This window comes from Cottoperca gobio, unplaced genomic scaffold, assembly GCF_900634415.1.
Source record: "Cottoperca gobio unplaced genomic scaffold, fCotGob3.1 fCotGob3_353arrow_ctg1, whole genome shotgun sequence".
NCBI lineage: Eukaryota > Metazoa > Chordata > Actinopteri > Perciformes > Bovichtidae > Cottoperca > Cottoperca gobio.
The window spans coordinates 8,005-34,123 of record NW_021166952.1 but is presented as its reverse complement, the minus strand read 5'-3'; the positions used below and the strand labels follow the sequence as shown (position 1 = coordinate 34,123).

Here is a 26,119-nt window from a genome sequence, read left to right as displayed (position 1 = left end):
GAGCAGGGACCAGGGAGCAGAGGGCAGAGACCAAAGGGGAGGAAGCAGGGAGCAAAGGGGAGGGAGCAGGGATCAGAGGGGAGTAGAGGGGAGGGAGCAGAGGGCAGGGAGCAAGGACCAGGGAGCAGAGGGGAGGGATCAGGGAGCAGAGGAGAGGGAGCAGAGAGCAGAGGGCAGGGAGCAAGGACCAGGGAGCAGAGGGGAGGGAGCAGGGACCAGGAAGCAGAGGGCCGGGAGCAAAGGGGAGGGAGCAGGGAGAAGAGGGGAGGGAGCAGGGAGCAAGGACCAGAGAGTAGAGGGGAGGGAGGAGGGATCAGAGGGGAGGGTGCAGGGATCAGAGGGGAGGGACCAGGGATCAGAGGGGAAAGAGCAGGGACCAGAGGGGAGGGAGCAGGGATCAGAGGGGAGGGACCAGGGAGCAGAGGGGAAGGAGCAGGGACCAGGGAGCAAAGGGGAGGGAGCAGGGAGAAGAGGGGAGGGAGCAGGGACCAGAAGGGGGGAGCAGGGATCAGGAGAAGGGATCAGGAGCCGGGATCAGGAATCATGCGGCCTGTCTGTGCTTTGGTTGAGTTGTTTTCTATGTTGATGTTTCTTGACCTTGGATTTAAATTAGCAGAAATGTTTCCTCTGTTTCCTTTAAACTCAAGTTCGATCAACGTGTTGAAAGTTGTCAAAGTTAAATTTTAATTTGAAGTTCTTAGGGAACACGAAGTCAGAGCGGTTTCCTCATTTGTCAGAGTGATCCTCTGAAATTAATCTTTAAAGTCTAAAGTTTCTGTTTAAAACAAAAGAGAGACAAACCTTAAATCAACACATGAACTAAAAGGCTTCATTTAGAGATGAGGAGAAGGAGGAGGGGAAGGGGAGGAGGAGGAGGAGAAAGAGACAGAAGAGGAAGAAGGAGGAGAGGAGAGAGGAGGAGGTGGAAGAGAGCAGGAAGACGATGAGTAGGAGGGGGAAGAGGAGGAAGGCGAGTAGTAACAACAGGAGCAGGAGAGAGAGGAGGAAGAAGAGCAGGGGGAGAGAGGATGAGGAAGAAGAAGAGGAGAAGGAGGAATAATAATAAATTATATTATTATATTTATATAATATAAATTATATTATTATATAAATATAAATTATATTATTATATAAATATAATATTAGTAATAGTATATAATAATAGTAATTTATTATATATAAATTAAATTGTAAGAAGTTTCCTGCAGCTTCAGGAGATTCAAGAGTAACTCAACAAATCAACATCTCATAACAAACTTAATTAAAGAATCAGTTCAGTAAAAGTCATTAAATCATGTTAGAAATAAAAGCTGTGAATGTAATTAACATTTATTTAAACACTTTATTTCATGTCAACACCAAATGAAGAAAAAAAGAAAGCACTCAATCATAAACTTCATATTTAGTGCAAAATATGACAAAAACATTAGAAAATCACTTCAAATGTTTCATGTTTTCATGAACTTTAAGGCTGTAAAGATTTATTTAGAATAAAGAGAAAAGAAATACACAGAAATAATCATAATTTTACTAAAGAAACATCTGAAGATCAGCTGACGGCTCGGACACTTCCTGTCCCGACCTTCTTCCTCAAAACCTCCACCAGACGCTCCAACCTGGGGGGGGAATAACTGTTACTACCCTCTTAAACTCTTAATGTCAGTAATCCTGATTATATTCGGACATTGTACTATATATATATATATATATATATATATTATATATTATATACTTTTCTGGGAACCATCACCTTACCGCGGTGGAGAGGTTTGTGTGTCCCTATGAACCTGAGAGCTGTGTTGTCTGGAGCCTAGTGCTCCTGGTAGGGTCTCCCAAGGCAAATTGGTCTCAGGTGAGGGGCCAGACTAAGTATGGTTCAAAACGATTTCATGAAACAGAGGGAAAGAGAAGGAGAGACCCTGCCCGGAGGAAGCACGGGGTCCCCGTCTGGAGCCGGGCCCAGAGGGAGGGCCCGACAGCGAGCGCTTGGTGGCCGGGTTTGCCACAGAGCCCGGTCGGGCACAGCCCGAAGAAGCTACGTGGTGCCTCCCATCCATCCATCCTGTGGGCCCACCACTCATGGGAAAAACCCCTGGGGTCGGGTTCGCTGTCACACGGGTGGCAGTGATGGTCAGTGACCTCGACGGACCAGACCCGGGCAGCAGAGGCTGGCTCTGGGGACGTGGAACATCACCTCTCTGTGGGGGAAGGAGCCGGAACTAGTGCGGAAGGTGGAGCGCTACCAGTTAGATCTGGTGGGGCTTACCTCAACGCACAGTCTTGGCTCTGGAACCGGAGTTGCCCAAGGTGTGATGCGTCGTATTCGGCCTTCTTGGAAACCCTGAATGAAGCCCTGCAGGGGGCTCCAGTAGGGGACTCCGTAGTCTTGCTGGGAGACTGTCGTGGCAGAGGCAAAGCAGCGGGTGTGGGAGAAGTTCAGAGAAGCTATGGAGAAGGACTTTCGGTCTGCAAAGGGGTGGTGGTTCCCTTATTGAAGAAGGGGGAACAGAGAGTGTGTGCCAACTACAGGGGTATCACACTTCTCAGCCTCCCTGGTAAAGTCTACTCCAAGGTACTGGAAAGGAGGATAGTCGAACCTCTGATGGAAGAGGAACAATGCAGATTCCGTCCTGGTCGTGGAACAACGGACCAACTCTTCACTCTCGCAAGGATCCTGGAGGGGGCCTGGGAGTACGCCCATCCGGTCTACATGCGTTTTGTGGATCTGGAGAAGGAGGGTGATACTGTGGGAGGTGCTGCGGGAGTATGGGGTGAGGGGGTCACTTCTGAGGGCCATCCAATCCCTGTACTCCTAAAGCGAGAGTTGTGTCCGGATACTCGGCAGTAAGTCGGACTCGTTCCCAGTGAATGTTGGCCTCCGCCAGGGCTGCGCTTTATCACCAATCCTGTTCGTGATTTTCATGGATAGGATATCGAGGCGTAGTCGTGGAGGAGTAGGGTTGCAGTTCGGATTCCTGAGGATCTCATCGCTGCTCTTTGCAGATGATGTGGTCCTTATGGCATCATCGGTCTGTGACCTTCAACAGTCACTGGATCGGTTCGCAGCCGAGTGTGCAGCGGTTGGGATGAGGATCAGCACCTCAAAATCTGAGGCCATGGCTCTCAGCAGGAAACCGGTGGATTGCCTACTCCGGGTAGGGAATGAGCCCTTACCCCAAGTGAAGGAGTTCAAGTACCTCGGGGTCTTGTTCGCGAGTGAGGGGACAATGGAGCTAGAGATTGGCCGGAGAATATATATATATAAAGTGTATAAATATAGTGTGTAAGTATATACTTGTATGATTATAGAGTATAAGTATATACCTGTATAGGTATAGTGTATAAGTATATAATTGTATAAGTATAGTGTATAAGTATATACCTGTATAGGTATAGTGTATAAGTATATACTTGTATAAGTATAGTGTATAAGTATATACCTGTATAGGTATAGTGTATAAGTATATACTTGTATAAGTATAGTGTATAAGTATATACATGTATAGGTATAGTGTATAAGTATATACATGTATGAGTATAGTGTATAAGTATATAACTGTATAAGTATAGTGTATAAGTATATAACTGTATAAGTATAGTGTATAAGTATATACCTGTATACGTATAGTGTATAAGTATATAATTGTATAAGTATAATGTATATACTTGTATAAGTATATACCTTTATAAGTATATACCTTTATAAGTATATATTTGTATAAGTATATATTTGTATAAGTATATACTTGTATAAGTATATACCTTTATAAGTATAGTGTATGTTTATACTTGTATAAGTATAGTGTATAAATATATAAATATAAGATATTTCTTAATGCTCTGGAGTTGTAAACTGACCCTGGATGACTTTCTCGTCTTTCTCTCCACAGCAAATTAAACTGCAGATTTCTATCCCCCCCCCCCCAGAGTAAATATTCCTCTCTTCACTATTCAGAAACTTGGGAGGCTCTTCAGAGCTGGCCGCCCCCCTGCTGGCAGCCAAATTAGAGCAGAAAGCCGCGGGTTTGAGCCCAGGAGGACGGCGTGGGACGCAGACGGACGACTTAAGCTGTTTTCATGATGAATCTCATCCCTTCATCTTCAGACTGATGAGATGAGAAGCAGCAGAAGAAGAAGTCACGTTATGCAGCATCCGACCGTCATCCTGTACGAGCCCAGATCTGAAGGATTAATTCTTCCTGATCAAGTCGGCGGCAGAGACACTCACACCGATGTCCGCTGAATATGAATCATCACCACCAAATCTCTTTAGTCCCACACGCTTAACCAGTCTTTGAACACATCCCAGAGCCTGCTGCACATTCAGCATCGTGTTTCTGACGACAGGAAGCTTCACACAGGGCCGAACACACTGCAGGCAGAAATCAGCCTTTGGCTTGTTTGTGCAAAGTCTGATGTTAAAACACATTTACATTAAAACACAAGAAGCTGCATAAGGGTTAGCAGCTACAAGAAGGGAAAAAAATACGTATAAAATGTCCTTACTGATTCAAATATTTTATGATTTTTAAAAGATGTTTCTCTTTGCAGAGCTGTTAAATCATCCGGTAAAAAGACGAAAGCAAATATTATAAGAACAGAAGTTTTGTTCCTCATCTGCATTCGTTCAAAAACACACAAGAGATTGTGGAACAAACATCAAGCAGACAACACCTTCAAAAGAGCTTCACAGAAATGTAGTTTATTGTGTTACAGAAGGATCCAGCTCCCTGACGGACGTGTCCTGCTGCGATAACAACGACCTGCAGGGCCCGCTCTGTGCTAAAGGTGTGAGTAGTGTGTGCGTGTGTGTGTAAAGTCTAACCTGTGGACTCTTTCACTGGCCTCTCGCTCCGCCTCCTGACAGCGATGCAGCTCCGCCTCCACGCTCTGCTTCTCCTTCGACAGCTGCTGCACCTGCACCTGCAGGGGGGGAGCCTGAGGGGGCTGGGGCGGGGCCTGAAGAGCCAGTGGAGAGACACCGACCAGCGAGGGAGGAGGGGTGAGGAGGTCCTGAGAGCTGAGAGAGGAGGAGAGAAGGTTTTACTACAACTGCACCGTCACTACACATGGTGTCTGGTAAAAAAGTGTCTTAAAACTGGATAAAAAGTCAGTTTATGAAGCTTCTGGCTACAAACACAACGCTGACGCTGCTCAAAGGGGAGACGACACCATGACAGGAGAGAGAGGAAACGTTACCTTCAGAAACATTACACATTTCTCTGTCTCACTACATATACAACACAGGACTGATGACACCATGACAGGAGAGGAAACGTTAACTTCAGGAACATTACACACGTCTCTGTCTCACTACATATACAACACAGGACTGATGATACCATGACAGGAGAGAGGAAACGTTACCTTCAGGGACATTACACATCTCTCTGTCTCACTACATATACAACACAGGACTGATGACACCATGACAGGTGAGAGGAAACGTTACCTTCAGGGACATTACACATCTCTCTGTTTCACTACATAAACAACACAGGACTGATGACACCATGACAGGAGAGAGGAAACGTTACCTTCAGGGACATTACACATCTCTCTGTCTCACTACATATACAACACAGGACTGATGACACCATGACAGGTGAGAGGAAACGTTACCTTCAGGGACATTACACATCTCTCTGTCTCACTACATAAACAACACAGGACTGATGACACCATGACAGGAGAGAGGAAACGTTACCTTCAGGGACATTACACATCTCTCTGTCTCACTACATAAACAACACAGGACTGATGACACCATGACAGGAGAGAGGAAACGTTACCTTCAGGGACATTACACATGTCTCTGTCTCACTACATATACAACACAGGACTGATGACACCATGACAGGAGAGAGAAGAAACGTTACCTTCAGGGACATTACACATTTCTCTGTCTCACTACATATACAACACAGGACTGATGACACCATGACAGGAGAGAGAGGAAACGTTACCTTCAGGAACATTACATATGTCTCTGTCTCACTACATATACAACACAGGACTGATGACACCATGACAGGAGAGAGAGGAAACGTTACCTTCAGGGACATTACACATCTCTCTGTCTCACTACATAAACAACACAGGACTGATGACACCATGACAGGAGAGAGGAAACGTTACCTTCAGGGACATTACACATCTCTCTGTCTCACTACATAAACAACACAGGACTGATGACACCATGACAGGAGAGAGGAAACGTTACCTTCAGGGACATTACACATGTCTCTGTCTCACTACATATACAACACAGGACTGATGACACCATGACAGGAGAGAGAAGAAACGTTACCTTCAGGGACATTACACATTTCTCTGTCTCACTACATATACAACACAGGACTGATGACACCATGACAGGAGAGAGAGGAAACGTTACCTTCAGGAACATTACATATGTCTCTGTCTCACTACATATACAACACAGGACTGATGACACCATGACAGGAGAGAGAGGAAACGTTACCTTCAGGGACATTACACATGTCTCTGTCTCACTACATATACAACACAGGACTGATGACACCATGACAGGAGAGACAGGAAATGTTACCTTCAGGAACATTACACATTTCTCTGTCTCACTACATATACAACACAGGACTGATGACACCATGACAGGAGAGAGAGGAAACGTTACCTTCAGGGACATTACACATGTCTCTGTCTCACTACATATACAACACCGGACTGATGACACCATGACAGGAGAGAGAGGAAACGTTACCTTCAGGAACATTACACATTTCTCTGTCTCACTACATATACAACACAGGGAGAGTTGTTAAAAACACTTAATAAGGAAATATTAAATAATATCTTCAGGTTTTGCTGTATGACTCTCACAGATAAAGGAGTTATATCAAGTAAAATCAAACAATTCTTTCAGAGAAGTAACTTTTGATTTCCTCCAAAAAGCACTGCCATTCCCCCCCCACCCCACCTCTCTGCAGGCGTCCGGCATCAATCCTCATGATGTATGGAGACACACACTCTGTGCTGCTTGTTACTCTGTGCTGAGATTTACAACATTTCTCCATTAAAAATGTTGGGTTGTTGTGCTCATCAGTGCTCGTGTTCACACTCACAGGTTGGTGTAAAGTGTTAAAGTATAAAGTGTTGCTGATCAGCTGTTTGATAAGCAGTGAAACATTACAGCTGCAGAGAAGAAGAAATCTGTTCTCACACAAGAAACACTTTAAATATGTGGAAAACATTTGTTGCAATATCTCAAGATTGCACATTAAAGAAGGTGGATGGAAACGCACCAACTAATAATAATAATCATAATAATGTGTTTAATTTATATAACGCTTTTCAAGGTACACAGATGATTTACAATAGATATTCCGCTCTGCTACTGGTGTTTTCTCTGTTACTGGTGTTTTCTTGTTACTGGTGTTTTCTCTGTTACTGGTGTTTTCTTGTTACTGGTGTTTTCTTGTTACTGGTGTTTTCTCTGTTACTGGAGTTTTCTTGTTACTGGTGTTTTCTTGTTACTGGTGTTTTCTCTGTTACTGGTGTTTTCTTGTTACTGGTGTTTTCTTGTTACTGGTGTTTTCTCTGTTACTGGTGTTTTCTCTGTTACTAGTGTACAGATGAGCCTCCTGTCCTGGGTGATGCTGGTGTTCTTGCTGCCGGCTGGAAGCAGTTTGGCTGACGTGAACTGGCTGACTTAGATAGTAAACGTCAGCAGGACAGAGTGAGTGCACCTGTATCTTGACTGCATGTCACTTCATTTCCCAGATCAGAAGGCTCAGTGAAGCAGGAGGAGTTCACTGACAGACCTTTGTGCTTCCACAGGTATAGAATAGAGGGTCGGTTCTGTCTGGTTCTGTCTGGCTACAAACATCCCACTGAAGCTAAACCCAAACAGACTTCATGAGGTTCTACAGAAAGACCGCTACGAAGGAAATGTTGAAGACACACTTTGAGACGGTGACGTGTACAAAGGCATAAATGTGGTGGTAGCCAAACCTGCAGAACCTGTACATGCAGAATGTCTTGTTCTGAAAAACATGCGACAACTGATCAGCAACGGCTGGGGACACTTCCTGCTCATCTACTCCTAACTCTCCCCATGTGGACACAAGTGTACCAAACCCCTCAAGTTCAACATCCTTCATCACATTGACAGTGAAGTCATTTCACACTGGAGAGATTATGCCTTGCTGTTTACAAAAGTCTTTGATTAACCCAACTTTGGTCCTCTTCCTACCAAACAGCAGCTGAAACGTTCACTGACACAGCTCGGGAACTCTGGGCTCACGATCAAAAACATTTCCTGCCATTACAAACTACAACATTTTAATTTTCAGTGCCACGGTTGCTCGTCGCTGAGCCTCAACAGGAAGAGAGAAGCAGAAAAAGAAGCAGCAGGAAAAGAGGCAGGTACGAGAGTGATAGCAGCAGCAGCAGCAACATAGAGTCGAGGCAGACGTAGAAGCAGCAGCAGCAGCAGTAGTAGATGTACAAGCAGCAGCAGAAAAAGCAGAAAAAGAAGCAGCTGAAGAGAATGTACCAGCAGTAGAAGAAGCAGCAGAAGCAGTATTAGCAGCAGAAGAAGAAGTAGTAACATTAGCAGTATGAGCAGCAGTAGTAACAGTAGTAGTAGTAGTAGCAGTATTAGCAGCAGTATTAGCAGCAGCAGAAGAAGAAGTATTAGTAGTAACATTAGCAGTATTAACAGCAGTATTAGCTGCAGCAGAAGAAGTATTAGTAGTAACATTAGCAGTATTAACAGCAGAAGAAGAAGAAGTAACATTAGCAGTATGAGCAGCAGTAGTAACAGTAGTAGTAGTAGCAGTATTAGCAGCAGTATTAGCAGCAGCAGAAGAAGAAGTATTAGTAGTAACATTAGCAGTATTAGCAGCAGAAGAAGAAGAAGAAGAAGAAGAAGGAGAAGAAGAAGTAACATTAGCAGTATGAGCAGCAGTAGTAACAGTAGTAGTAGTAGCAGTATTAGCAGCAGTATTAACAGCAGCAGAAGAAGTATGAGTAGTAATATTAGCAGTATTTTATTCATATATTCTCATTATGCATATACATCGTTTATTTTGGTCTAATTATTATTTATATTATTTTATATGTTTACGTTTTCATCCCTTATTCTAACTTGCACTATTTTAAGTTTAGATTCTCATTTCATTTCGACCTGTGTGATTTTTTGTAGATGTATTTAATTATTGTTGTGGTCATTATAAAGAACTTGAATCTGCAGAAGCTAATAACTGAAAACCTACAGAATGTGAAGTTCCACACAATATAAATTACATTTGTTCGCATATATATAATTCACTGATTCTCATTAATATAAGACAAGATTCTAATCCGTTTATTTACATTACAGGTGATATGTACCTATGTTTAGGTATCAGTCGAGCCTTTAACACACGCAGGTTTGTATTGAGCAGCTGTAAAGTATATTTTTATAATAACAGTGTATGAGTGTGTCGTTAAGGTGACACAAAGCTTTACTCTTCTAGAGGCTTTTTACTTAATTACTTAATTGTCTGACCTGTGATTGGCTCGTAGCACCTGTAGCTCCGCCTCCAGCTGCCGTCGGACCTCCAGAGCTCCGCCCCTTTCTCTCAGCAGCGTCTGATTGGATCAAACACACGTCCATCACATTTACCTTCAGATAGTCATTGAAATGCACATCAGCAGAACAAATGGTCTGTGTGAGTGAAGAGGAAGACGGATATAAACTGTTTTACTACACAACAAGCTCCTCATGTTGATCCCACTAAGTCTGTTTAAATAGAACATTAATTAACTAACACGAGTGTCGACACACTTCATAATGAGGATTCAATTTATTAAGACAGTAGATCAGAAGTTCCAGGTGCAATATGGGAGAACAGATAGTTCAGTTTAGTGAATTAATGATCATCTCGTGACCTCCATTACAAAACAAACACCACCACAGAAGATTTGTAGACATAAAGATGTGGAGAGACGGATGAAGCGGAAGGTGGAGCGGACGTTACCACGGGAGAATCATAAGACTTTGTAATGGCCAGAGGAGAGAGATGCAGAGACTCAAAGTGGTTTAGACTCTCTGTGGTAACTGCGTCTCTTTGTAGTTATTTTGTGTCTCTTTGTAGTCACTTTGTGTCTCTTTGTAGTCGTTTTGTGTGTCTTTGTAGTTGTTTTGTGTCTCTTTGTAGTCACTTTGTGTCTAAGTAGTTGTTTTGTGTCTCTTTAGTCACTTTGTGTCTCTTTGTAGTCGTTTGGTGTCTCTTTGTAGTTGTTTTGTGTTTCTTTGTAGTTGTTTTGTGTCTCTTTGCAGTCGCTTTGTGTCTCTTTGTAGTTGTTTTGTGTCTCTTTGTAGTCGCTTTGTGTCTCTTTGTAGTCGCTTTGCATCTCTTTGTAGTCGCTTTGTGTCGCTTTGTAGTCGCTTTGTGTCTCTCTGTGTCTCTTTGTAGTTGTTTTGTGTCTCTTTGTAGTCGTTTTGTGTCGCTTTGTAGTCGCTTTGTGTCTCTGTCTCTTTGTAGTTGTTTTGTGTCTCTTTGTAGTTGTTTTGTGTCTCTTTGTAGTCGCTTTGTGTCTCTTTGTAGTCGCTTTGTGTCTCTTTGTAGTTGTTTTGTGTGTCTTTGTAGTCGCTTTGTGTCTCTTTGTAGTCGTTTTGTGTCTCTTTGTAGTTGTTTTGTATCTCTTTGTAGTCGATTTGCGTCTCTTTGTAGTTGTTTTGACATGTCCTCACCTGCTGCAGGGATTGAACCTGTGAGCTGACAGTTACAGGACGGTGTTTCTCTCTGGACAGTGTGGCGGTGGACCCCAGCAGAGACTACAGACCCGATCCTGACCTCCCCCTCTCCTCCTCCCCTCCTCTATGCTAATTAAATCCCTTAAGGCCTGCAAGTTTAAAGCGCAACATCAAAAGAGTAACCAAACCCTGAGAGTCAATATGTGTCTTCTCCAGCCGGGCCGGAGGAGCCGCTTCAAAAGAGCCGACTTATTAATCAGAATAATTTCCAAATGAGATGATCAGTGAGCGGGAGCGATGGAGAGCTGACCTTTAAAAGGGGGAGTTAAGGTCAATGAGAGGGGGGAGGAAGGGGGGGGGGGACACTAACCTACCCGCACCTTTAACATGAGGAGTTAAGGTCGAGCAGAGATGGGGGGGAGAGGAGTCGATCAGGATGTGGAGGTAAGAGGCAGAGGGTGAGGAGGGGTGAGGACTAAAGGAGAGGAACCTGCTTTGACCTTTAACATGAGCAGTTAAAGGGGCAGTTCACAACAAATTAGCCCCCAAATTCAGCCCCCCAGCCAGCCGACAGCCTACTGAAGTTTAGTGTTTGATGTTCATTTAAATCACAGTTTTTACAGTTTATAGAATATAAAGTTCTAAACGCCGTCAAATTATTCTTAAAACCAGAACTTTAAACCAGAACTTTAATGCCGTCTAAACGCTCGTGGGACTTTCTGTGCGCTGCAGGTTTTGAGAATAATTAGACGGCATTAAAGTTCTGGTTTAAAGTTCTGGTATTGGTCCCGCTCTGTGCTTCTTGGCGTCTCTCTGACGGTCTGTCGCGGCAGCTGTTGGTGTTTCTGTTGGAAATTAAAACCTCTCCAGGCTCTAATCCCCCCCGAGCCTCCAGCCTAATTAACAGACTTCAGCCTGAGTGCTACATTAATAACAAAATGTAATATATTTCAGCAGAAGAAAACAGACGCAGACAAGCTGCAGCAGGAAGACGGGAACAAAACAACCGAATCTGAGGAAATCAGTTCAATGATGAAAAATTAATAACTGAATAAATTCATGTAGATGTTTCTGTCAAACTAATTAATAATACTGACTGTGATACATATCATACATACAGTTTACAGTCCACTGTAAACTGCAGTTATTATTCCACCTCATCCTTTATTTATTTATCAAACACATAATTATACACTTGGTGTCCACTTTATTAGGAACAGTCCAACATCAACAACATAACAAAGAACTGAACAAACACGATGCAGCAGTTTGAGTGTTCTCCGGGTTCCTGCTACAGTCCAAAAGAAATGTCCTCACAGTGTTGTGTCCCCACATTGCTAATGATATGTCTTCACAGTGAAAGCAATAAAGCTCCGTGGCTCAACCCCCAAACTAAAACTAAAGTTGAGAAAACTTGAAAGGAAATGTTGTTCCACCAAGCTGAAAGAATCTGGTTCAATCTGCTAGATAATGTTAAAACATATAAGAAGGCTCTCCGTAATGAAGAGCAGCTGATTACTCCTCATTAATAGAAGAAGAACAACAAAGGTTTGTTTTCACTATGTAGCCGACAGAGAGCCACAACTCTACTGAGCCTTCCTATATCGCTCAGTAGTGACATAGTAGTGTCATGAGAGTCCCACAAGGTTCTGTACTTGGACCCATTCTATTCACCTTATATACACTCACTGGCCACTTTATTAGGTAAACCTTGCGAGTACCAGGTTTGAGCCCATTTTGCCTTCAGAACTGCCTTGATTTTCTGTGGCATAGACTCAATAATAATAATACATTTTATTTATAAGCGCACTTTTCATTTGAATAAACAAAAGAAATAAGTGCTACAGAGTAAAATGATGAAGCAGAATAAAAAAAACTATCAGAATAAAAACATTAAGAACATTAGGTAGACATATGGAGGGTTAAAGTCTAGCAAAATGCTCTGTTAAAAAATATGTTTTTTTAGGCCTGTTTTTAAAGCATCCACAGTCTGGGAGCAGTGGAGCAGAAGGCTCCATCTCCCAGGGGTTTGAGCTTGGTCGGAGGTTTCTTGTGGAGGTTTGTGGGGTGAGCAGTTCTCTGAGGTAGGATGGAGCATTTCCGTGAATGCACTGATGGGTGTAAAGGGAGATTTAATAGTCAATAGACCGGGAGCCAGTGCAGTGATTTGAGGATGGGTGTGATGTGTTCGTACTTTCGCACTCTCATCAGGATCCTAGCAGCGCTGTTCTGGATGTATTGCAGCTTCTGGATGTTTTTTTTTTGCTAGGAATCCCGATGAGAAGTGCGTTAAAGTAGTCAAGTCTGGAGGAGACAAAGGCATGGACAAGCTTTTCAGCTTCGGACACCTCAACAAGGTGCTGGAAATATTCCTCAGAGATGTTGGTCCATATTGACACACATGCATCACGCAGTTGCTGCAGATTTGTCGGCTGCACATCCATGATGCGAATCTCTCGTTCCAGCACATCCCTAAGGTGCTCTATGGGTTGAGATCTGGTGACTGGAGGCCATTTGAGTTCAGTGAACAGTTTGAGATGATATGAGCTTTGTGGCATTATCCTGCTGGAAGTATCCATCAGAAGGTACACTGTGGTCAAGGGATGGACATGCTCAGCAACAATACTCAGGTAGGCTGTGATGTTTAAACGACGCTCAACTGGTACTAAGGGGCCCAAAGTATGCCAAGAAAATATCCCCCACACCATTACACCGCAACCACCAGCCTGAAGCGTTGATACAAGGCAGGATGGATTCAGGCTTTCATGTTGTTTACACCAAATTCTGACCCTACCGTCCGAATGTCGCAGCAGAAATCGAGACCAGGCAACATCTTTCAATCTTCTATTGTCCAGTTTTGTTGAGGCCGTGTGAACTGTAGCCTCAGTTTCCTGTTGTTAGCTGACAGGAGAGGCTCCCCGTGTGGTTTTCAGCTGCTGGAGCCCGTCTGCTTCAAGGTTCCACGTGTTGTGCGTTCAGAGATGGTCTTCTGCATTCCTTGGTTGGAACAAGTGGTTATTTGAGTTGCTGTTGCCTTTCTATCATCTTGAACCAGTCTGGCCATTCTCCTCTGACCTCTGACCTCTGGCATCAACAAGGCATGTTCGCCCAGAGAACTGCCGCTCACTGGATGTTTTATCTCTTTCGGACCGTTCTCTGTAAACAGTAGAGATGGTTGTGTGTGGAAATCCCAGAAGATCAGCAGTTTCGGAAATACTCAACCCGTCTGGCACCAACAACCTGCCACGTTCAAAGTCACTTAAATCACCTTTCTGATCTGTTTGAATTTCACCAGCTCGTCTTCACCACGTCCACATTCCTACATGCATTGAGTTGCTGCCATGTGATTGGCTGATTAGATAATTGCATTAACGAGGTGCAGACATCTCCACACTGCGATGGTTTGAACCTCACGTTCCTCACAGAGATAGAAATACACGCTCACACTCACAGCGACCCTGTTTGAATAACAAGTTGTTGGCAAACAAGCTGCAGCGTCTCCAGGGCAGGTTGTCATGACGACGGAGCAGACATCCCATCATCACCATTCAACACAGAGACCAGCAGTTAATATGCAAGAGAGAGTGTGTGTGTGTGTGTGTGTGTGTGTGTTTACCTCGCTCGCCCTCTGCTCTCTCTCCTGCATCACTTCCTGTTCCAAACGTTTACACTGCAGAGAAACACAATCTGCTTTTATTGATCTGATCAGCTGATTATTATTATTATTAAGACATAATTAAGACGAAACAGAAACAAACCAGAGGTCACACACAGCTTTACATGTACAAAGCATTCTGGTTTTTTCTCTTATTCTGAAAAATAAACAAACTTCCCCACTCAGCTGTTTATGTGCAGCCATGTGTTTGACATGTTTATCAAAACATAACAAAACACACCTTGTCTAAAAACATCAAACATTTTTCACAACTCTTCATATTTCATGTTACCATATATTTATATGTATGATCTGCAGATCTTCTCCACATCCTTCAGGTTTGGAAGCTGATGTTTGGCAACTCGAAGCTTCAGCTCCCTCCACAGACTGTTTATGGGATTAAGGTCCGGAGACTGGCGAGGCGACTCCATCACCTTAATGTGCTTCTTCTTTAGCCACTCCTTTGTTGCCTTGGCCGTATGTTTTGGGTCATTGTCGTGCTGGAAGATCCATCCACGACCCATTTTCAGTGTCCTGGCTGAGGGAAGGAGGTTATCGGCCAAGATGTTACAGTACATGGCCGCACATGGTCTATCCTCCCCTCGATGTGGTGAAGTCGTCCTGTCCCCTTAGCAGAGAAACATCCCCAAAGCATAATGTTTCCACCTCCATGCTTGACAGTGAGAAGGTGTTCTTGGGGTTATAGTCAGCATTTCTCTTCCTCCAAACACGGCATGTCGAGTTGATGCCAAAGACCTCAATGTTGGTCTCATCTGACCACATCACTTTCTTCCAAGCCTTCTCTGCATCATTCAGATGTTCATTGGAAGCTTCAGACGGGCCTCTACATGTGCCTTCTGGAGCAGGGGGACCTTGCGGGCGCTGCAGGATTTTAATCTATTACAGTGTAGTGTGTTATCAATAGTTTTCTTGGTGACTGTGGTTCCAGCTGCCATGAGATCATTGCCAAGTTCCTCCCGTGTAGTTCTTGGCTGATCCCTCACCGTTCTCATGATCATCGATACACCACGAGGCGAGATCGTGCGTGGAGCCCCAGACTGAGGGCGATTGATGGTAATTTTGTGTTTGTTCCATTTTCGAATAATCGCACCAACAGTTGTCTCCTTCTCACCAGCTGCTTGCTGAAGGTCTTGTAGCTCATCCAGCCTTGTGCAGGTCCACAGTCTGGTCCCTGATGTCCTTAGACAGCTCATGGTGGAGAGGTTGGAGTCTGATTGATTGATTCTGTGGACAGGTGTCTTTATACAGGTAACGAGTTGAGACAGGTGTCTTTTATACAGGTTGATATTAGGAGTACTTTCTTAAAGCGAGAGGACTCATCTAATCGGTCTGTCGGAGCCAGAATTCTTGTTGGTTGCAAGGAGATCAAATACTTATTTCACAAAATGTATCAGACGAATACCAAACAAATGCATAACGTATACAAAACACGCTGGTGTACGTTGATATAAGATAAGGTATAAGTAGTATTCGTTAAGAGCAGGCGGTGTTATGCTGGGGTGGGTTGTTGAACGCTGATGTTTTGAGTTCAAAATTACCAGACGTACCCGACGTGTGCTTCATAAGACATGCAGACATTACGTGACGTTAGACATACGTGAATATGGAATACGTACGTGAATACTTTCCTACGTAAATACAGTACGTAAATACCTACGTGAATACCTACGTGACTACGTTAGAGGTACATTAGATATAGGCTACGTCGACTGACGGTGAATCCTACAGCCAACTTATTGATTATTGATTGAGTGGATAACCTATTCCTACCCTATGTTAAGATGATGCCTGAAGACGGAGTAACTTATTAAACGTGTTTCTACAGTACAGCTAGCGTTCAGCATTAATAATAATAATAAATTATATTTATAAAGCGCCTTTCAAAGCTAAAAGCAATCTCAAGGCACTAAGCATTCTAGCCGTTCTCCAGCATCAGCATGACGTGAACCAAATGGCACTTTTCCAGCTCCGTTGTCCAGACGCTCTGATACGTTTTAAATAAGTAAGTGATACGATATCAATGTTTGACATACGTATAATAATTTGTTATGTATTCGTTATGTATACGTCAGCTACAACACCGCTGTGGAAAAGTTGGACGTATTTGGACTCTGACAAATTTTGAGCTAATTTTCATATACGCCGGCATGTTTCTGCCATACGGAGCTGTGTGACAGGGCCATGTGTCTGGCGTGTTCGGTGTAACGTCCTTCAAACGATCACAATTTACCCTTAATTTATATCAGCCTATTGCCAATATTTCGTATGCACTTGGCATATGTTTCTGCAGATATGTGTGAGAGGACCTTTAGAGCATGTGAGTTTATAAATAATAATAACAATAATAACAACAACAATCTGCTCTGTTTACAGTTATTCTGCAGCAGAAACTTTGGATTTGTGATTGTGATGTTAGGAGACGGTGTTTTATTTAGTTTTTTGTTATTTTCTATACATATGTTTTATACGTTTAAAGAAAACTGAAAGTTGATATGGCAATCAACAGGTAAATGTGTGTAATCTGCCTGCAACAGCTGACTTTGCCTGTGGGAATCAAACCCACAACCTTCCTGTGAGTCGGCCTTTAATAATCTTTAATAATCTGTAATGACTTGATATTAACTCAATAAAAAGCAGCAGCTGTGGTTTGAGCCGCATAGAGAGAAGTAGAGACTGACTGAGAGGCATCCCCCACTTTTCTAATATTTCCCAGAAGTCCTGACTGCGGCGGCGAGATAATCCCTGAGAGATGAGGAGAGGGAGCGAGGGATCGGCGAGCTGCGGGGGTGAGGAGAGGAATCCTCCAGTGTGGAGTGTTCTCTCTCTTCTTCTTCTCCACCGAGGATTACGCCGGCATTTGAAACATATTTCAGTGCAGCGCGGCGATGTAGCGAGGGCGGGATTAAGGTGTTACTGTGGAGGGGTGGTGTTAACGCAGAGGGGCGGGGTGTTAAAAGATGGCGGAGACGTGATATTGGCGGGGGTTAGCTCCGCAAGACTGGGTGATACTGAAGTGATGGGGATACAGCAGTGAGTTTTGTGGGGTTAATGGAGGCGTGAGCGGTGTTACGGCGACGATGGCGAGGTGTGGGGAGAAGGGTGTTAAGGGGTAAGACGGACAGCGCAGAGTCTAGAGATGTAAAGATGCAGGTGTGTTGAAACTGATGCAAATTTGAAGGTTTGCATCAAAAGTCACTTAGTTCAAACATGTTTGCTTCATTCCTAATTGTGCACTACGAGTACGCTTCATTCCTACAAGTACCACTAACTAACTAAAAGTACTCTTCATTACTACATGGACCACTAAATAACTAAAAGTACGCTTTATTCCTACAAGTGCCACTAAATACCTAAAAGTACGCTTCATTCTTAAAAGTACGCTATATACCTAAAAGTACACTAAATACCTAAAAGTTGCTTCATCCCTAGAAGTACTTCATTAAAAGTGAAAGTGCCGCTTCGTCCCTTCACTCCCCTCGCTTCTCCCCTAACGACCGTTGCCATGGTTACCGTCTCCAGGTCCGGTTACCATGGTGACAGCAGTCGCAGTAAGATGAAGGTTTCTGATCTGATGTTTTTTTTCATCTGTCGGAAACATCAGGACGAGGCGGAGCTTCTTAGCCGCCACATGCCGCACGGCATGCTGGGAGCTCCACCTCTCGATGCCCCCCCCCCTGTCATCCCTCCATCAGTCACACTCACATCTTTTTCATTTCCACTTGTCTCACCCCCCCTCCCTCCCCCTGATCCTCCCACAGAGAGCGGTATATGAATCCAAACGCATTGTGGGTAATAAATCTGGGACTCTGCAGGTTTTGGTAATAAACTCTGTGAAGTGAACTCCGATAATAATCAGCTTCCAGAGCGGCGGCGGGGAAACGACCTCCACCTGTAATGAACTTCACTTATTGATTATTGACGCACACCCGTTTCTGATCAGATTAAATCTTCAGGAAACTGCAAGAATACTTTTATAAATATATATACATTATATTCTATTTTATATATAAATATATACACACACACATATATACACATATATATATATATATATATATATATACATATATATGTATATATACACACAGAAGCCAGAGAGTCGGATTTAAAAACACACACACACACACACACACACACACACACAGCTCTGTCAATATTTGTCTCCGCACCGTTTTGTTTTCACTCCGTTCAAAATATTCATGTTCAGATTGAAAACGCAAATATTTGAGGTTTGAGCTGCCAGGGCCTCCGTAACCCGGCCGCCGCGCCACCGTACGCCGCGTTACAGAGACGAGTTCCTCAGGCTCAGGCGTTTAAAATATTATCAGATATGTTTACTCTTCATTCACACGTCTGTCCTCTGCTCCGCGAGGGATTTGAGCTCTGACCTGCAGGACAGTAACTCAGCACCTTTACTCCAGGTACAGTTTAAGGTACTTTTACTTTGTACTTCTACTGCTCTACAGCTCAGAGGATATACTTTGTACTGCTGATTAATTAGTATTTCACCTCATGAGACCGTGAGGAAGCAGCCGCGCGTCTCAACATGTTTCACATTTCTGTCACACACATTAATGAGAATATTTCATCTTTGTTTCTCAGAAATGTTAGAAATCATTTTAATACCTTTAGAGATGGATGCATGAACTGTAAATGTGATGAAGCAGTGAATTATCTGATGCAGTGATTTATTCTCACAGCCTTGTACAGAACATAACAACCTCACAGCTAATTAATCAACACTTGATTGTGATAACAATAATACTAACAATAACAATACTAATAATAAGATGTTGTGAAATACTTTACAGAGATAACTGAGGGCCAACCAGAAGAACTTACATAAATCCTGATGTAGCTCCACATTATGCAACTATATGGTACCAAAACTTACTGCACAAGAGACAGACAGACAGGTAGATAGGTGGACTCACCTTGCTGACCGACCCGTCTCTCTCGTCCATCACGGCCTTCATCTCCTGAGCGGTGATGTCATCTCTGCGTTGCCTCGCCGACCGCAGACGCTGAACCAGTACCGAGCCAAACTGTTGGACCTCGAGGACGGAGGCAGCGCCACAAACGGACCGGAGGAGCTCGTCCACGTCCTGCCCAATAAATAACATCAGTTTAAAACAACATCCAAATATATGGTATATATATAATATATGATACATGATATATATATATATATATATATATATATATATATATATATGATATATGGTCTATATTTTATATATATATATATGAATGAGTTTGTACCATGTCAGCGTCCTCCAGGAGAATATTGTCCAACCTAAAGAGAAACACACATATTGAGGTTATAATGAAATCAGTAATTACTGTGTGAATTCTTCAGTTATGACCTGAAACGTGTTTTGTGAGGTCACAGTGACCTTTGACCTCTGTCCACCTGTTGATCCTTCAGTCCAAGTGGACGTTTGTACGGTCGTCTTAAGAGCAGCAACACAAAGTGTTTATTATAACCCTCTGCAGATCTTCTCTGCATATTAACACAAGTGCACATTGCAGTGAGTCACATGCAGCCTTTAAAGTATTACAACAAGAAACTTCAAACAACATACTGCGTGTTGATATGTTCAATGTTCGTGTTTAGTCGACTAGAAGAAGCTGGCTGACCAACGGATTTAGTCCCAGTTAGCTGATATTGAGGTTCATATTGTTAAATACATTTGGATTTAAAACAGGGGAGGGAGGGGGACCCGGCCCCCCGTGGTGCCAGCTCTGACCAAATTAAAGCCGGACTCTGCAGCAGCCTGTGAGACGAGCGGCTGCAGCAGCTGGGCAGCAATATGACCTGCCTCCCTGAAGTCCACCTGGAACTCTACATCACTTTAAATCACTGTGCAGGCCGACGGAAGCCATGATGGAGGCGTGGAGACGAGGAGACGAGGAGACGTGGAGACGTGGAGCTGGTAACTAGCTGATCTCTGCTTCTCCTCCTGGGACGCTCTTTTCATTTAGTCTGCTGCTGTTTTTCTGTAATAAACTGTAATAAGGTGGCCGAGGCGGCTCCGCTCTGCAGGGAACAGCAGGTAATGAAAGACCAGCCGCCTCCAATAAAGCTCCTCTAACACCCTGCTTACAGCCCATCCAGCCCGGCTCAGCCCGGCTCGGCTCGGCTCGCTGCTCAGCCATCATTAACGCTCACACACACATCTGCACCACAAACACCGGAGACAGCCGGTGCACGATGCAGGAGGAAGGAGTGCTTTAGTTTCACATGTCCGACTATTAACATCTTACTTTGTCTTTGTCTGTCTTCACCGTAAACAAACGTCTGTTTTCAACGTAAACAAGCGTCTGTCTTCACCATAAACAAACTTTTGTCTTCACTGTAAACAAAAGTCTGTCTTTGTCTGTCTTCACCGTAAACAAACTTCTGTCTTCACCGTAAACAAATGTCTATCTTTGTCTGTCTTCACCAGAAACAAACTTCTGTCTTTACCGTAAATAAACTTCTGTCTTCACCGTAAACAAACTTCTGTCTTCACTGGAAACAAACGTCTGTCTTCAACGTAAACAAGCGTCTGTCTTCGTCTGTCTTCACTGTAAACAAGTGTCTGTCTTCACCGTAAACAAACGTCTGTCTTCACCGTAAACAAACATCTGTCTTCACCGTAAACAAGCGCCTGTCTTCAACGTAGACAAACGTCTGTCTTCACCGTAAACAAACGTCTGTCTTTGTCTGTCTTCACCGTAAACAAACTTCTGTCTTCAACGTAGACTAACATCTGTCTTCACCGTAAACAAACTTCTGTCTTCACTGTAAACAAACGTCTGTCTTCTACGTAAACAAACGTTTGTCTTCACCGTAAACAAACTTCTGTCTTCACTGTAAACAAACTTCTGTCTTCTACGTAAACAAGCGTCTGTCTTTGTCTGTCTTCAGTGTAAACAAACGTCTGTCTTCACCGTAAACAAACATCTGTCTTCACCGTAAACAAACATCTGTCTTCACCGTAAACAAACGTCTGTCTTTGTCTGTCTTCACCCTAAACAAACGTCCGTCTTTGTCTGTCATCAACGTAGACTAACGTCTGTCTTCAACGTAGTCTAACGTCTGTCTTCACCGTAAACAAACGTCTGTTTTCACAGTAAACAAATGTCTGTCTTCAACGTAAACAAACGTCTGGCTTCATTGTAAACAAACTTCTGTCTTCAACGTAGACTAACGTCTGTCTTCACCGTAAACAAACTTCTGTCTTCACTGTAAACAAACGTCTGTCTTCAACGTAAACAAGCGTCTGTCTTCGTCTGTCTTCACTGTAAACAAGTGTCTGTCTTCACCGTAAACAAACGTCTGTCTTCACCGTAAACAAACGTCGGTCTTTGTCTGTCTTCACCGTAAACAAACATCTGTCTTCACCGTAAACAAGCGTCTGTCTTCAATGTAGACAAACGTCTGTCTTCACCGTAGACAAACGTCTGTCTTTGTCTGTCTTCACCATGAACAAACGTCTGTTTTCAACGTAAACAAATGTCTGTCTTCAACGTAAACAAAGTCTGTCTTCACCGTAAACAAGCATCTGTCTTCACCGTAAACAAACGTCTGTCTTTGTCTGTCTTCACCCTAAACAAACGTCCGTCTTTGTCTGTCATCAACGTAGACTAACATCTGTCTTCAACGTAGTCTAACGTCTGTCTTCACCGTAAACAAACGTCTGTTTTCACAGTAAACAAATGTCTGTCTTCAACGTAAACAAACGTCTGGCTTCATTGTAAACAAACTTCTGTCTTCAACGTAGACTAACGTCTGTCTTCACCGTCAACAAACTTCTGTCTTCACTGTAAACAAACGTCTGTCTTCGTCTGTCTTCACTGTAAACAAGTGTCTGTCTTCACCGTAAACAAACGTCTGTCTTCACCATAAACAAACGTCGGTCTTTGTCTGTCTTCACCCTAAACAAACGTCCGTCTTTGTCTGTCATCAACGTAGACTAACGTCTGTCTTCAACGTAGTCTAACGTCTGTCTTCACCGTAAACAAACGTCTGTTTTCACAGTAAACAAATGTCTGTCTTCAACGTAAACAAACGTCTGGCTTCATTGTAAACAAACTTCTGTCTTCAACGTAGACTAACGTCTGTCTTCACCGTCAACAAACTTCTGTCTTCACTGTAAACAAACGTCTGTCTTCGTCTGTCTTCACTGTAAACAAGTGTCTGTCTTCACCGTAAACAAACGTCTGTCTTCACCATAAACAAACGTCGGTCTTTGTCTGTCTTCACCGTAAACAAACATCTGTCTTCACCGTAAACAAGCGTCTGTCTTCAATGTAGACAAACGTCTGTCTTCACCGTAAACAAACGTCTGTCTTTGTCTGTCTTCACCATGAACAAACGTCTGTTTTCAACGTAAACAAATGTCTGTCTTCAACGTAAACAAAGTCTGTCTTCACCGTAAACAAGCATCTGTCTTCACCGTAAACAAACGTCTGTCTTTGTCTGTCTTCACCCTAAACAAACGTCCGTCTTTGTCTGTCATCAACGTAGACTAACGTCTGTCTTCAACGTAGTCTAACGTCTGTCTTCACCGTAAACAAACGTCTGTTTTCACAGTAAACAAATGTCTGTCTTCAATGTAAACAAACGTCTGGCTTCATTGTAAACAAACTTCTGTCTTCAACGTAGACTAACGTCTGTCTTCACCGTAAACAAACTTCTGTCTTCACTGTAAACAAACGTCTGTCTTCAACGTAAACAAGCGTCTGTCTTCGTCTGTCTTCACTGTAAACAAGTGTCTGTCTTCACCGTAAACAAACTTCTGTCTTCACCGTAAACAAGCGTCTGTCTTCACCGTAAACAAACTTCTGTCTTCACCGTAAACAAACGTCTGTCTTCAACGTAAACAAACCTCTGTCTTCAACGTAAACAAACTTCTGTCTTCACCGTAAACAAACTTCTGTCTTCACCGTAAACAAATGTCTGTCTTTGTCTGTCTTCACCGTAAACAAACGTCTGTTTTTATCGTAAACAAATGTCTGTCTTTGTCTATCTTCACCGTAAACAAACGTCTGTTTTTACCGTAAACAAATGTCTGTCTTCAACATAAACAAACGTCTGTCTTTGTCTGTCTTCAGTGTAAACAAGTGTCTGTCTTTGTCTGTCTTCACCGTAAACAAACGTCTGTTTTTACCGTAAACAAATGTCTGTCTTCAACATAAACAAACGTCTGTCTTTGTCTGTCTTCAGTGTAAACAAGTGTCTGTCTTCACCGTAAACAAACGTCTGTCTTCGCCTGTCTTCACTGTAAACAAACTTCTGTCTTCACCGTAAACAAACGTCTGTCTTCAACGTAAACAAACTTCTGTCTTCACTGTAAACAAACGTCTGTCTTCTACGTAAACAAACGTCTGTCTTCACTGTAAACAAACGTCTGTCTTCACCGTAAACAAACTTCTGTCTTCACTGTAAACAAACGTCTGTCTTCTACGTAAACAAACGTCTGTCTTCACCGTAAACAAACGTGTCTTCACTGTAAACAAACGTCTGTCTTCTACGTAAACAAACGTCTGTCTTCACCGTAAACAAACGTCTGTCTTCACCGTAAACAAACATCTGTCTTCACTGTAAACAAACGTCTGTCTTCTACGTAAACAAACGTCTGTCTTTACCGTAAACAAACGTCTGTTTTCACCGTAAAGAAACGTCTGTCTTTACCGTAAACAAACGTCTGTCTTCACCGTAAAGAAATGTCTGTCTTTGTCTGTCTTCACCGTAAACAAACATCTGTCTTTACCGTAAACAAACGTCTGTCTTCACCGTAAAGAAACGTCTGTCTTCACTGTAAACAAGCTTCTGTTTTCGTCTGTCTTCACCGTAAACAAACTTCTGTTTTCACCATAAACAAACTTCTGTCTTCACCGTAAACAAACGTCTGTCTTCAACGTAAACAAACCTCTGTCTTCAACGTAAACAAACTTCTGTCTTCACCGTAAACAAACTTCTGTCTTCACCGTAAACAAATGTCTGTCTTTGTCTGTCTTCACCGTAAACAAACGTCTGTTTTTATCATAAACAAATGTCTGTCTTTGTCTATCTTCACCGTAAACAAACGTCAGTTTTTACCGTAAACAAATGTCTGTCTTCAACATAAACAAACGTCTGTCTTTGTCTGTCTTCAGTGTAAACAAGTGTCTGTCTTTGTCTGTCTTCACCGTAAACAAACGTCTGTTTTTACCGTAAACAAATGTCTGTCTTCAACATAAACAAACGTCTGTCTTTGTCTGTCTTCAGTGTAAACAAGTGTCTGTCTTCACCGTAAACAAACGTCTGTCTTCGCCTGTCTTCACTGTAAACAAACTTCTGTCTTCACTGTAAACAAACGTCTGTCTTCTACGTAAACAAACGTCTGTCTTCACTGTAAACAAACGTCTGTCTTTACCGTAAACAAACGTCTGTTTTCACCGTAAAGAAACGTCTGTCTTTACCGTAAACAAACGTCTGTCTTCACCGTAAAGAAATGTCTGTCTTTGTCTGTCTTCACCGTAAACAAACATCTGTCTTTACCGTAAACAAACGTCTGTCTTCACCGTAAAGAAACGTCTGTCTTCACTGTAAACAAGCTTCTGTTTTCGTCTGTCTTCACCGTAAACAAACTTCTGTTTTCACCATAAACAAACTTCTGTCTTCACCGTAAACAAACGTCTGTCTTCAACGTAAACAAACCTCTGTCTTCAACGTAAACAAACTTCTGTCTTCACCGTAAACAAACTTCTGTCTTCACCGTAAACAAATGTCTGTCTTTGTCTGTCTTCACCGTAAACAAACGTCTGTTTTTATCATAAACAAATGTCTGTCTTTGTCTATCTTCACCGTAAACAAACGTCAGTTTTTACCGTAAACAAATGTCTGTCTTCAACATAAACAAACGTCTGTCTTTGTCTGTCTTCAGTGTAAACAAGTGTCTGTCTTTGTCTGTCTTCACCGTAAACAAACGTCTGTTTTTACCGTAAACAAATGTCTGTCTTCAACATAAACAAACGTCTGTCTTTGTCTGTCTTCAGTGTAAACAAGTGTCTGTCTTCACCGTAAACAAACGTCTGTCTTCGCCTGTCTTCACTGTAAACAAACTTCTGTCTTCACTGTAAACAAACGTCTGTCTTCTACGTAAACAAACGTCTGTCTTCACTGTAAACAAACGTCTGTCTTCACCGTAAACAAACTTCTGTCTTCACTGTAAACAAACGTCTGTCTTCTACGTAAACAAACGTCTGTCTTCAACGTAAACAAACGTCTGGCTTCATTGTAAACAAACTTCTGTCTTCAACGTAGACTAACGTCTGTCTTCACCGTAAACAAACTTCTGTCTTCACTGTAAACAAACGTCTGTCTTCAACGTAAACAAGCGTCTGTCTTCGTCTGTCTTCACTGTAAACAAGTGTCTGTCTTCACCGTAAACAAACGTCTGTCTTCACCGTAAACAAACGTCGGTCTTTGTCTGTCTTCACCGTAAACAAACATCTGTCTTCACCGTAAACAAGCGTCTGTCTTCAATGTAGACAAACGTCTGTCTTCACCGTAGACAAACGTCTGTCTTTGTCTGTCTTCACCATGAACAAACGTCTGTTTTCAACGTAAACAAATGTCTGTCTTCAACGTAAACAAAGTCTGTCTTCACCGTAAACAAGCATCTGTCTTCACCGTAAACAAACGTCTGTCTTTGTCTGTCTTCACCCTAAACAAACGTCCGTCT

General features: G+C 42.8%; 1 protein-coding gene across 1 annotated transcript; it reads right to left on the bottom strand.

Annotated features, from left to right (window-relative positions):
* Positions 1-1,310: 1,310 nt before the first annotated feature.
* On the bottom strand, positions 1,311-19,692 carry LOC115005720 (mirror-image polydactyly gene 1 protein-like). The gene is made up of 6 exons (XM_029427670.1): positions 19,665-19,692; positions 19,337-19,507; positions 14,343-14,396; positions 9,536-9,618; positions 4,826-5,020; positions 1,311-1,616 (listed from the first exon to the last, which is right to left on the bottom strand). Exons 1-6 carry the CDS (start codon positions 19,665-19,667, stop codon positions 1,550-1,552), a joined length of 573 nt encoding a protein of 190 aa, XP_029283530.1. The 5' UTR covers positions 19,668-19,692; the 3' UTR covers positions 1,311-1,549.
* Positions 19,693-26,119: the final 6,427 nt, after the last annotated feature.

Excerpts from the sequence above, each read along its gene's own strand:
- LOC115005720 (XM_029427670.1), bottom strand. Across the intron at positions 5,021-9,535 it reads GTGCTACGAGCCAATCACAG|CTCTCAGGACCTCCTCACCC; the intron begins GTCAGACAATTA and ends CTCCTCTCTCAG. Across the intron at positions 1,617-4,825 it reads GCCAGTGAAAGAGTCCACAG|GTTGGAGCGTCTGGTGGAGG; the intron begins GTTAGACTTTAC and ends TTCCCCCCCCAG.